Below are 13,060 nucleotides of genomic sequence, written 5' to 3' on the forward strand. Positions count from 1 at the left end.
TGGGAATACAATACATTTTTAAATTTTATTTTATTTTATTTTATTTTTGGTGGTACTGGGGATAGAACCCAGGGGCCTTCTACCTCCAGGTTACACTCCCAGGCCTATTTTATATTTTTTATTTGGAAACAGGGTCTCTTAACCAGCAGAGGCTGGCTTCGAACCTGCGCAATCCCCCTGTCTCAGCCTCCCAAGTGTGGGGATTACAAGCGTGCGCCACCATGCCCGGCTTTTGTTTTGTTTTGATATGGGATATAACCACAGCCTTTTTTATTTTATTTTTTTGAAACAGGGTCTTGCTAGAGAGTCATACTAACTTGTTGAGGCTGATCTCGAATCTGCAATCCTCCCATCTCAGCTTCCCAACTATGGGGATTGCAGGTATGCATCACCATACCTGGCTTACTCACTGCTTTGAGCCAAGGCCTCACTAAATTACCCAGGCTGGCCTCAAACTTGCAATCCTCCAATGCTTTAACCTCCCAAGTCATAGGGATTATTTGTGTGTGCCACTGCACCTGGCAGAATTTATATATTCTTAATGATTCCTGATTAGGAACTTTGTGGTTATCAAATCAGAATTGACAAGTGATTTTAGAAAAGAGGTAGGCTCCCAACTTTGGGACTTAACCATCAATGACAAGAAAATAAAATTTTATTAAGGTATAACATATATGTGTGTGTGTGTGTGTGTGTGTGTGTGTGTGTGTGTGTGTGTACACATATATACATATACTAGATATATACATACATAAACTATTTTTATGTGTGTGGTACTGTGGATTGAAGGACATTTTACTTCTAATCTACACCCCCAGCCCTATATATATATTTATTTTTATATATATATACTTTTTTGAGGCACTGGGGATTGAGCCGGGGTGTTCTACTTCCAAAGTATATCCCCAAGCCCTATTTTACTTTTATTTGGAAACAAGGTCTCACTAGGTTGATGAGTCTCATTAGTTGCAGAGGCTGTCCTCAAACCTGCAATCCTTTTATCTCAGTCTCATAAGTACTGGGGTTACAAGCATGTGCCACCACACCCGGCTCCTATTTTATTTTATTAAAAAAATTTTTTTATTGGTGCATTGTAGCCATACATCTTAATGGGTACAAGATGGTGGAGGCATACATGCACACATCACCCAATTTTGAAACAGAATCTCACTAAATTGCAGAGGAGCTCATTCAATTGCTGAGGTTGGCCACAAACCTGCCATCTTCCTGTCTCAGACTCCCACGTACTGGGATTACAAGTGTGCCCTATCATATAATATTTTTTTATGTATGTAATCTTCCTCAGTACTGGGAATTGAACCCAGGGCCAGTTTACCTCTGAGCTACATCCCCAGCCCTGTTTTTTATTCTTTAATTTGAAATGGTCTCACTAAGTTGCAGAGAGCCTCACTAAGTAGCTGAGTCTGGCTGTGAACCTGGATCCTCTGGTTTCAGCCTCCTAAATGCTGGGATTACAAATGTGCACCACTATACCAGGCTTTTGTGTGTGTGTGTGTGTGTGTGTGTGTGTGTGTGTGTGTGTGTGTGTGTATGGTACTGGGAATTGAACACAGGGGCATTCTACCTCTGAGCTACACCCCTAGCCCTTTTTATTTTTTTATTTTGAAGCAGGGTCTCATTAGGTCACTGAGAGTCTAAGTTGCTGAGGCTGACTTTGAACCTGTCATTCTCCTGTCTCAGCCTCCCAAGTACTGGGATTACAGGCATGTGCCGTCACAGCCGGCTATGGATTTTTCTTTTAAACTTCCCTCAGATTTAGCTTTGAAAAATTAACAAGTGATTTCTTTTTTTTTTTTTTTACCTCCTCTTTCTACATTATGAGAGGTGAAACTAAATGCAAGTTCAGAAATTTACATCAGATATAGCTGCAGCCTTTTTAACAGTGCAAGGGATGGCAAACCAAGTTCTTTCAGTGCCCCTAATCATTACTTTTAGGATTAAAGTTTAGGAAAGTAATTGAGGCAGTAAATGTTTGTCTAATTCCATAGAGATAATTAAGGGCAGAATTAGGGTCATATCTGAGAAATTTAAGGCTTTGGCCCAATGCTCTTGCAAGAGGTAGATGTGCTTTACTCACTTTGGTGCAAGATTTCTACTTGTGCTATGCTGTGGAGGAGAGGAAAAGCCTAGATTTGAACTAATAGTGGTTTCAGTGTTTTTCCTTACCAATGAAATGAGCTTCATTTACTTTTCATTTTAGGTAAAGATGTCTAAGTAAAAAGAGGGATTTCCTGCCGGGCGTGGTGGTGCACGCTTGTAATCCCAGCATTCGGGAGGCGGAGACCGGAGGATCGCGGTTCGCGGACAGCCTCAGCTCCTTAGCGAGGCCCTTAGCGACTCAGTGAGACCCTGTTTCAAGAAATAAAAAAAGACTAAAAAATAGGGCTGGGGGTGTAGCTCAGAGGTAGAATGCCTGTAGGTTCCATCCCTGGTACCACACACACAAAACGAAGAGGTATTTCCTTATAGTTATTCACAAGCTTAAATATGTCCTATAAAGCAGAAAGCCTTTTGCTTTATTTTATTGAGAGGTGGTTTACAAAAGCAGTAGTGATTAAATATTTTTAACTGGTATTTGGTCTGTCAGCACATAATATGGTACAGTTGCATTTCTTCTGAGAATGGAACAGATTTTAAAGGAACCATACTTTTCCTTTAAAAAATGCAGTGACCACATTTAACACACGGACATATTATTTAGATTTCCCAGGGGTCTTGTTTAATTGCTTTTGGGCTGTGTAGTTCTGTACTGATTTTTTTCTCAGCCATTTTAGGTTAAAAAGCTTAAGGGGAGGCTTGGGTCACCCAGAAATCACATTAGTCTAAAATTATATTCATAAGCCTCCTAATTGCGGGACCCTGTCTTTAATTTTTAATATGTTAACACAATTTTAGGTGCTGTAAGCCAGGTGTGGTGGTGCACACCTGTAATCCTAGTACTTGGGAGGCTGACACAGGAGGACCATGGGTTCGCTGACAGCTTCAGCTACTTAGTGAGGCCCTCTGCAACTTTGTGAGACCTTGTTTCAAACTAAAGAATAAAAAATAGGACTGGGGATACAGCATAGCTTGGAGGTAGAATGCCTCTGAGTTCTATCACCAGTACCACAAAAATAAAAAATAAAAAATAGATGCAGTGGGAAGATTAGTGCTCTTAGTAGGTTACTTTATTTATTAAGGCTGGCTTAATTCTTGGCTTATGAGAATCCGTTCAGTTCTTGCTTCTTTATCACAGATATGCCTTTAAAAAGCTAGATTGAATCTAAATTACTTAAACGAAGGACCAGAATTAGCATGTACACCTTGGCATTGCCCTGCCAGAATCCTACGCATTGGTGTAGTAGTCATGTTGACTAACACAACCTGTCTTTTCCTGTCCTTCTTTTAGAGATTTAAGAAACAATGAAATTTCTTGGGCCATAGAAGATGCTAGTGAAGCCTTTGCTGGACTCACAAGTCTTACTAAACTGTATGTGTTTATAATTTTGTCTATGTCTACAGAAGTATATTTTAAGAGCCAGTTATAAAGTGACTGAATTATATTTATTTGTATGGCTAGAAAGTCAGTCTTATGACACATCTGCTGAGGGAGGGAGCTTTGTTGTTTATCAAGTAGTTGTTCAAGGGGCAGTTTTGTTGATAAAGCATTCCGATGGGCATTTAAAGGGAAATTATTTATGGAACTAGATTTTTTATCTAAGTAAAAGAAATTCACTGAGAAACTGTAGTCGAACTGGTAGTAAGTATGAATAATTGTGCTAGATTTATGAGTAATTTACCTAGCAAAAGGGAAAAAGATTCTCTCATGTTGCATTGTATTTATTTATTTATTGGTGCTGGGGATTGAACCTGGGGAACATTCTACCTCAACTACACACCCAGGCCCATTTTATTTTTGTTTTGAAACAGGATCTCACTAGGTTGGCAAGAGTCTCACCACTGCTGAGACTGTCCTCAAAGCCATGTTCCTGTTTCGCCTTCTCAAGTCCTGAGATTACAGTCAAGCACCACCACACTCAGTTCATGCTGCATTTTAGAGCTCTCATGAGAACTTCACCAATGTTCACAGTTATCTGAATTTTTTAACCTGATGATCTTTTGTTAAAAAGAAAGAAATGAAGCTGGGCATAGTGGTGCACGCTTGTAATCCCAGTACTTGGGAGGATGAGACAGGAGGATCGCAGTTCACGGACAGCCTCAGCTACTTAGTGAGGCCCTCTACAACTTAGTGAGACCCTGCTTCAAAATAATGAAAAATAGGGCAGGGGGTGTAGCTTAGAGGTAGTATGCCCCTGGTTTCAATCCCCAGTACTGCAAAAAGAAAAGAAGAAGAAAGAAATGAGAGATTTTTACCTAATTAAGCACAGGAAAATGACTAGTTATTTGTAATCAGGATGGTTGTCCAGAGATGATACATAATTGAGCTCTAACTTCTTCCTTCCTTCCTTCCTTCCTTCCTTCCTTCCTTCCTTCCTTCCTTCCTTCCTTCCTTCTTTCTTTCTTTCTTTGCAGTACTGGGGATGGAACCCAGGGGCATTCTACCTCTAAGCTACACCCTCAGCACTATATTTTATTCTTTATTCTGAAACAGGGTTTTACTGAGTTGCAGAGGACCTCACTAAATAGCTGAGGCTATCCGTGAACCACGATCCTCCTGTTCCACCTCCCAAATGCTGGGATTACAAGCGTGCGCACCACACCCTGCATGAGCTCTAGCATCTTAATAGAAGCCTTCATGCTGTGCTTTTCATTGATTAATAAGTTCATAAACATGCATGGTGTCATCAAACTTTATACATAGCCAGGCATGGTGGCGCACGCTTGTAATCCCAGCATTTGGTAGGCTGAGACCAGAGGATCGTGGTTCATGGACAGCCTCAGCTGCTTAATGAGGCCCTTTGCAATTCAGTGAGACCTGGTTTCAAGACAAAGAAAAAAAAAAAGAGCTGGGGGTGTAGCTCAGAGGTAAAATGCCTCTGGGTTCTGTTCCCAGTACTGCCAAAAAATATATATATGTGTGTGTGTGTGTGTGTGTGTGTGTGTGTGTGTGTGTGTGTGTGTGCAGTTTTTAATCAGTTATACTTCACGAAAGCTGTTAAAATATTAAAAAATACATGTTAAGCTTACTTTCACTTTTTATAGGTAAATGTTTAATGAAGGTGATTTTATTTCAGAATCTTACAAGGAAACCAGATTAAGTCAATTACAAAGAAAGCATTTATCGGTCTCGAATCCCTTGAGCATCTGTAAGTATTTTGCATACATTTTTGTACTGTATATATATATATAATCTTTGCTTTTAGCAGAGGTTGTCATGAGCATTTAAAGTGTTTATATAAAGCTGGTTGTGGTGGCACACGCTTGTAATCCCAGTATTTGGGAGGCGGAGACAGGAAGATCACAGTTCACGAACCGTCTCAGCTACTTAGGCCCTTTGCAACTCAGTGAGACCCTGTTTCAAAATAAAGATTAAAAAATAGGGCAGGGGGTTTAGCTTGGAGATAGAATGTCCTTGGGTTCCATATCCTGTGCCTCAAAAAAAAATTGTTCATATAACTTGATTGTAAAAATGGTGACTGATAATGTTTCATTTCAGAGATTTGAACAACAATGCTATAATGTCTATACAAGAAAATGCCTTTTCTCAGACACACTTGAAAGAACTGTAAGTAATTTATTTTTTTAGTCAGATCATTATCTGTGTTTTTTGTGTTTAATGTGTGATGACGGTGCCATAGATATTTTCCAAAGCATGCAATTCAGACAGGAAAAAAAAAAAAAAACTATTGATACTCAGTTATTTTAGTGGCTGGATATAATTTAAAGTAGCCCAAAGACCAGAGTGTGTGGCACCAAAAACTTTTGTTTTTCCTGTGCTGCCAGTGCTCATGATTAGGAAACCTTAACACTGCTCCCTGTACTTTACTTTTATTTTTTTGCGGGTCTGGGGATGGAACCCAGGGGCATTGACCTCCTAGCTACACCCCCTGCCCTATTTTTTATTCTTTATTTTGAAACCGGGTCTCACTGAATTGCGGAGGGCCTTACTAAATAGCTGAGGCTGTCCGCGAACTGCGATCCTCCGGTCTCAGCCTCCCAAATGCTGGGATTACAAGCGTGTGCCAATACACCTGGCTCCCTGTACTTTACTCTATGTTTATATCCTACTGTTTATTTTCCTTTTTTCCCCTCTTTCTTACTTTGTGGACTATCAGAAGCATGTATTTTTAATTCTTACACCTTGGGTGGATTAAGATTAAGGTAACAATGTGATTTTGTTGTTTAGTTTGTGAGATGATAACGGACTTTGGTTATAGTTGTCAGAGAGACTCTCTAATCTGTTCAAATTACTAAAATGTAGGAAACCTGTTAAATAGTGCAGTATGAAAAAATTATCTTTTTATACCCTTTTCATTTATGATTTTTTAAAAATTGCTTCTGTTTAGAGATTTTCCTGGAGAAAGGGAGGTTAGCTGGGCATTGGTATTAATCTCAAACTCTGGTGATCTGAATATGTAGCCAGATGTCAGAACCACTGGACTGTGTTTATTTTGCCTTGTCTGGAAGCTACTTATAGGATGGTCTCTGTAGCAGAACTATTTAATGACAAGATAATGAGATAAATTTAGAGTAAGCTTTTAGAAACTTACTTTATTTATTTATTTATTTATTTTGCAGTACTGGGGATTGAGCCCAGGGCATTGTACTGCCAAGCTGCTACCTCTGAGCTACACTCCCAGACTGATTTTATATTTTATTTGGAAACTATCTCACTAAGTTGCTGAAAGCTTCACTAAATAGCTGAGGCTGGCTTTGAATCTGTGTAATCCTCTTGTCTCAGCCTCCCAAGTGCTGGGATTATAAGCATGGGTCACCACGCCCAGCTATTCTTTATTTCTTTTAAACAGAGTCTCACTAAGTTATGGAGGGCCTCACTAAGTAACTGAGGCTGACTGTGAACCTGGATCCTCCTATCTCAGCCTGGGATTGCAAGCATGCATCACCATGACTGGCTTTTTAGAAACTGTTTAGAACAATTTAATATCATTTTAAATACTTTGAGATGCACTGGAAATATGTGAGTTTTGAAACTGGTTGTGTTTAGATGCTTGCTTCATTTCTTATATCTCGTGATGGTGGGCAGATGGTTTAGCTTGAGACTCCATGTTTCTTCTTAAAATGGGAATAGTACCTCTCTCAGGGTTATACGAAGAAAAAGACATATTTTTATGTTAAAATATTTATTACCATGTAAGATGCTGTTCTGGATACTGAAACCATAAGAATAAACAAAGCCAAGTGTCTCTTCTTATACCAGGTTACCATATAGAAGATTAACCATAAATTTCACTAAGGAAAAGAAATAATAAACCAGTAAATATAGATAATTTCATCAGATAATTGAAGAAAAAATAAAAACCAAGTCCGAGGTGTGTGGAGTGACAGGGATTACTATTTTAGATAAAGTAGCAAAGGGAGACTTGTGAAAATACAGCATTTGAACAGGACCTTACTGAAATGAAGCGGCAGACTATGTGACTGTTGGCTGAAGGGCTTCCAGGCAGGGAGGCACAGGCGAAATGAGTTCAGAGAGGCAAGCAGGAACCAGATCATGTGGGGCCTAACAATAGGCCATAAGGAATCAGGATTTTTCTTTTTCCTAAATGCATTAGGCAGCACTGGAGAGTTTTGAGAAAATGTTATGCATATAGCCTGGCCCTGGCGTGTAGTAGTTGAATAAGTATATTAACAACAAAAATTAAAATGTTATGAAAATCATTAATTTTTTTCTGCTGGATGAAAATTTTTTGAGGCACTGGGGATTGAACATAGGGCCTTTCATATGCTGGAAAAGCATTTTACTACTGAGCTACATCTCCAGCCCTTCTGCCAATTTTTTTTTTTTTTAATTGGAGGTCTTGTTGAGATATTTTGAATTATTTCTTCTAGCCTTAGTTAATTTGTAAGGACATAACTTACTGCAAATCAGTTTGACCTTTTTTGCCAGTGATAATTTGAGGGCCAGCACAAAGTTTTTATTATTATTATTATTATTATAACCCAGTTTAACATAATTTAGATAATAAGTGAAATCAAATATTGTAGTTTCAATCTTTAGAAATTAATATAAGTAACTTGGGAATCATGACAAAGATTCTCTGCTGGACTTCCTAGGCTTATCTTTGCTTGGGTTTTAGTTTTTTCTTTTGTTTTGGTAAAATAGATTTATCAAGAACCTTGCTAACCCATTTTAGCAATATCCCTCCCACCCAAATATCTGGTTGCCCTACAGTAACCCTCAGTTTCTGATCAGGTTTCTTATGTCACACCATTCCCCAGGTGATGTCTCATCACCTTGGACTAACTTCGCCAAGACACCTGGTTGATTTAGCCAGAATCCCACCTGTTTTGTTTTGTTTCGTTTCCTTCCTTCCTTCCTTCCTTCCTTCCTTCCTTCCTTCCTTCCTTCCTTCCTTCCTTCCTTTTCATCCCCACTCCTCCCCTGTACTTCTTAGTAATTTTTTCATCCACTCATCTCCACCTGCTTCTTGGCTATAAATCCTCATTTACTAATGCTGTATTTAGAGTTGAACCCAATATTTCTCTCTCATTGCAAAAGTGTATTTGCAGTGATCTCTGTACCTATTGAAATGGTTTTGAATAAAGTCAGCTTTACCATGTTTTAACAAATATCGCTGAGTAATTTTTCCTTTAATAGTTATGGCACTGTGGCTTGGATAGGATCAGATTCATCATTGGAGCCCCAGTCCTCTCACCTAGGACCTCAAGTGTACCTTTGAAGCCTTTGTTTTTATTCCTGACTGATCAAGGATCAGATGAGTCAGACTGCAATACCATTGCTCCAGACAAATGCTTGTTGAAGCTATAAAGAGAGATTTTGATTTTTTTAAGATTCTGAGTCTATTTTCTGAAGTTGGGATAAAGTACCTTTTATTTGAAAGATACCCGCTAGGCTGGAAGGTCATCTTCCTGGCTCTCTTTTCTAAGTGGGAAAGATTCTATTAGGGTAGAAATCCTGGTCCTCTGTGAAGCCTCTTGTTTTCTTGTTGGATTTTGTTTCTCCCAGGGGAATCTCTCTCTCAGCTGAATCTCCTCGTGAGCTAACTATATGCTCTGCTAACTTCTTTTTACCTCCTTCTTGTTGGAATTTCAGTATTCTCTTTGGGAAACTTAAAATCTAATAAAACTGGCTCCTCTAAGATCTCTCCCTTCCCACTGCTTTTGTTCCTTCTTTCCTTTTAATCACCTTTAATCTTCCTTCCAGTTCCATGAGTACTTTGTTATGTCCTCCTCCAAATCCCTCCTTCCTGCATCCTTGGCCCACCTGTCATACTTTTCCCTTCCCACTCTGGCCTCTCAGTCACTTGAACTTTAACCCCTTCATCCTCCAAAGGGGGCTCTCCAGGGACTCAAGAGACCCAAAAGAGCAACTCCTAAGGCTGAAAAGGAAAGTAGCTGAGTGGAAACAGACTGCATATTTTATCTATACTCAGATGGGCTTTGGAGATAACCTAGATAGTCCCTAGATGTCTGTTTAGTCTCCATAAGATTACATATCAGGACAAAAGAAAATCTGGAAAGTCTCCACACAAATATTAGTTCCCTCTTATTTGTGAGGGATATGTTCCAAATACCAGTGGACTCCTAAAACTGAAAATAGTATCAAATCTTATATATACCATGCTTTTTCTTATATGTCCTGCAGCATTGCCAATAGTAACCAAGTTCATCTAGTCTTTCATGGTTTCTGCCCTGGTACATCCTTTGCAGTCACTATTTTTGTGCTTTGAACTGTTACCACAAATTACTTGACACAGGCACTGTGATAATGCAACAGTGATATAATTAAGATGGCCACTGAGTGACTAACAGGCAGATACATGTACAGTGCGGATACACTGGAAAGACAGCACAAGATTTCATCATGTGCTGCACAGAATGACACACAGTTGAAAACTTAAGTGTTGTTTACTTCTGGAAATTTTTTCATAATACTTCTGGATCCCAGTGAATTGTGGTAACAAACTGTAGAAAGTAAAACCATAGGTAAAGAAGGGAGACCTACTATATTGATAGACAGGCAATTTTAATAATACAATTTTGTTAGAAACACAATTTGGTGCTTTGTGTGTGTGTGTAGTGGGGACTGAAGCCAAGGCCTTGTGCATACTAAGTGTTCACTCTCCACTGATCTCCAGCAACTTGTAACATTTTTTATATTTGCTTTTGTTAACAAAAAGGTAATAAAGATGATGGCTAGCTTTATATAATGTCTGTGAAGCTTCATGAGCAGCTCAAGCATAATTGTTAGTAACAATTATTTAAAGTAGGGATACTTGGATTAAAATTTTATAAATTAAACTTTTAACAGTAATTATATTTTATAAAATGTTTCTGCTTAAAAATAGTTTCAAGCCGGGTGTGGTGGGCATGCTTGTAATCCCCGCATTTGGGAGGCTGAGACAGGAGGATCATGGTTTGCGGGCAGCCTCAGCTAATACTTAGGCCCTTTGCAAATCAGTGAGACCTTGTTTCAAAATAAAAAATAAAAAATAAAAAAAATAAAAAATGTGAAATATGAAGGTGTGTGTGTGTGTCTGTCTATCTGTCACTGGGAATTGAACCCAGGGCATTCTACCTCGAAGTAACAGCCTCAACCCTTTTTATTTTTGGTTTTGAAACAGAATCTTCATAGGTTGCTGAGAGTCTTGCTGTGTGGCTGAGGCTGTCAGAACCTGTGATCCTCCAGTCTCAGTCTCCCAAATATTGGGATTATAGGCATGAACTACCATGTCCAGCTGAAGATGCATTTTTGTTGAGGGAAAAGAATAATTAGGAAGGAGGTTATTTTAATTGTTTTAGAATGAAAATGGAGAATAAAGGACAAAAACTATAAATAAAATAGAAAGTTGGAAGCATATAAAGCTGGCTAAAATTGAACAAATTTTATGTATGTATGTTGTATGTATGCATGTATGTATGAATGTATGTATTGTGGTACTGGGGATTGAACCTCAACTCCTAGCCCTATTTTATTTTATTTTTTTGGTGGTACTGGGGTTCCTGGAAGCCCTTCTACCTCCGGGCTACACTCCCAGACATATATATATATATATATATATATATATATATATATATATTTTTTTTTTTTTTTTTTTTTTTTTTTTTTAAACAGGGTCTCTTAAACCAGCGGGGCTGGCTTCGAACCTGCTCGATCCTCTTGTCTCTGCCTCCCAAGCACAGGGGTTACAAGGGAGCGCTACCACGCCCAGCCTTTATCTTTATTTTGAAACAGAGTCTTGCTAAGTCAATGAGAGTCTCACTACTTTCTGAGGCTATCCTCTAACCTGTGATCCTCCTGTCTCAACCTTTCAAGTACTGGGATTATAGGTATGTGTTATCATACCTTGCTAAATTGAATGAATTTAGTATAATAATTTTAAAAATAACTTTAATATCTGATATGCCTATGTAAATTTTCTTTCATCAAACTTGGCTTTAATTAAAAATATTATATTCTAATTATCTGATCCTATTTAGTGAAGTATTGAAATATTTTGATGTTTTTGACAAGTTCCCCAAGTCAAATTCTAAATAATGCATATCTCCCCTGTACTAAGAATTAAACTGAGGGCTTCACACATACCAGGCCAGTGCTCTACCACTGAGCTACATCTCGAGCCCCTAAGTAAAGTCTCCCAGTACTCCCAGGATCATCCTACCTCTGAGCTACACCCCTAACCCTATTTTTTATGTTTTATTTTGAAACAGGGTCTCACTAAGTTGCAGAGAGCTTCACTAAATAGCTGAGGCTGGCTGAGAAACTGTAATCCTTCTGTCTCACCTTCCCAAATCTGAGGGTTATAAGCCTGTGCCACCACACCCAGTCTTGATAGGTTGCTGAGAATCTCACTACTTGCTGAGGATGTCCTTGAACCTTTGATCCTTCTGTCTCAGCCTCCCAAGTACTAAGATTATAGGTGTGTGCCACCATACCCAGCTTACACAACTGATTCTAATTTCTTTTAGACTTCACTTAACTGCACATTTTTTGCCTCTTTTAGACTTAATTACATATTTTTATGTTGTTTGATTGTTGCAAACTTGAAATTTTATCATTTTTATTATTTATTTGCAGTACTGTGGATGGAACCCAGGGGCATTCTACCTCTAAACTACACCCCCGGCCCTATTTTTTTTTTTTTTTTTTTGGTTGTTCTTTATTTTGAAAAAGAGTCTTACTGAGTTGCAAAGGGCCTTGCTAAGTAGCTCAGGCTGTCCGCAAACCACAATCTTCCTATCTCAGCCTCCCAAATGCTGGGATTACAAGCATGTGCCACCATGCTCGGCTCTTTTTTTTTGAGACATCATCTTACTATGTTGCCCAGACTGGTCTTGAACTCCTGGATTCAAGAGGTCTTCTCACTTAAGCTTTCTGAGTGCTGAGACTAAGGGCTAGCACCACTACACCTGGCTGGTCTCCTTGCTTTTGCTAGAGCATACTAAGAATTGAGGCTGACATTTATCAAATATTATTTAATGAATATTAAATTATAGTCTTGTACTTAGATTAAAATTAAACATTTTAGCAAGAAAGATGTGTAAGCCAGGCGTGGTTGTGCACACTTGTAATTCCAGCATTTGGGAGGCTGAGACAGAAAGATTGCAGTTCACGGACAGCCTCAAGCTACGTAGGCCCTTTGCAACTCAGTGAGACCCTGTTTCAAAATAAAGAATTTAAAAAAAAGTAGGGCTGGGGTGTAGCTTAGAGACAAGGATTGTAGTTCATGGACAGCCTCAAGCTACTTAGGCCTTTTGCAACTCAGTGAGACCCTGTTTCAAAATAAATAATAAAAAATAGGGCTGGGGTGTATCTTAGAGGTAGGATGCCCTTGGGTTCCATCCCCAGTACCACAAAAAGAAAGATGTATAAGTACTGGGTATCGTGGTGCATGCTTGTAATCCCAGTACTTGGTAGGAAGATCTCAGGTTCAGGGCCAACCACAGCAATGTAAGA

At 38.9% G+C, this 13,060-nt stretch overlaps 1 protein-coding gene across 1 annotated transcript in view; it reads left to right on the plus strand.

Annotated features, from left to right (window-relative positions):
* LRIG2 (leucine rich repeats and immunoglobulin like domains 2) overlaps nucleotides 1–13,060 on the plus strand; it is a gene marked incomplete at both ends in the record, with an annotated part of 54,891 nt that overhangs the window by 28,349 nt on the left and 13,482 nt on the right. Inside the window, 3 exons of the mRNA XM_080690947.1 lie at nucleotides 3,410–3,490; nucleotides 5,196–5,267; nucleotides 5,618–5,686. Coding sequence (XP_080547073.1) covers nucleotides 3,410–3,490; nucleotides 5,196–5,267; nucleotides 5,618–5,686 — 222 coding nt within the window. The remainder of the gene's footprint in view (nucleotides 1–3,409; nucleotides 3,491–5,195; nucleotides 5,268–5,617; nucleotides 5,687–13,060) is intronic.

The sequence above is a fragment of the Muscardinus avellanarius genome (assembly GCF_963383645.1).
Source record: "Muscardinus avellanarius genome assembly, chromosome: 3".
Lineage (NCBI taxonomy): Eukaryota > Metazoa > Chordata > Mammalia > Rodentia > Gliridae > Muscardinus > Muscardinus avellanarius.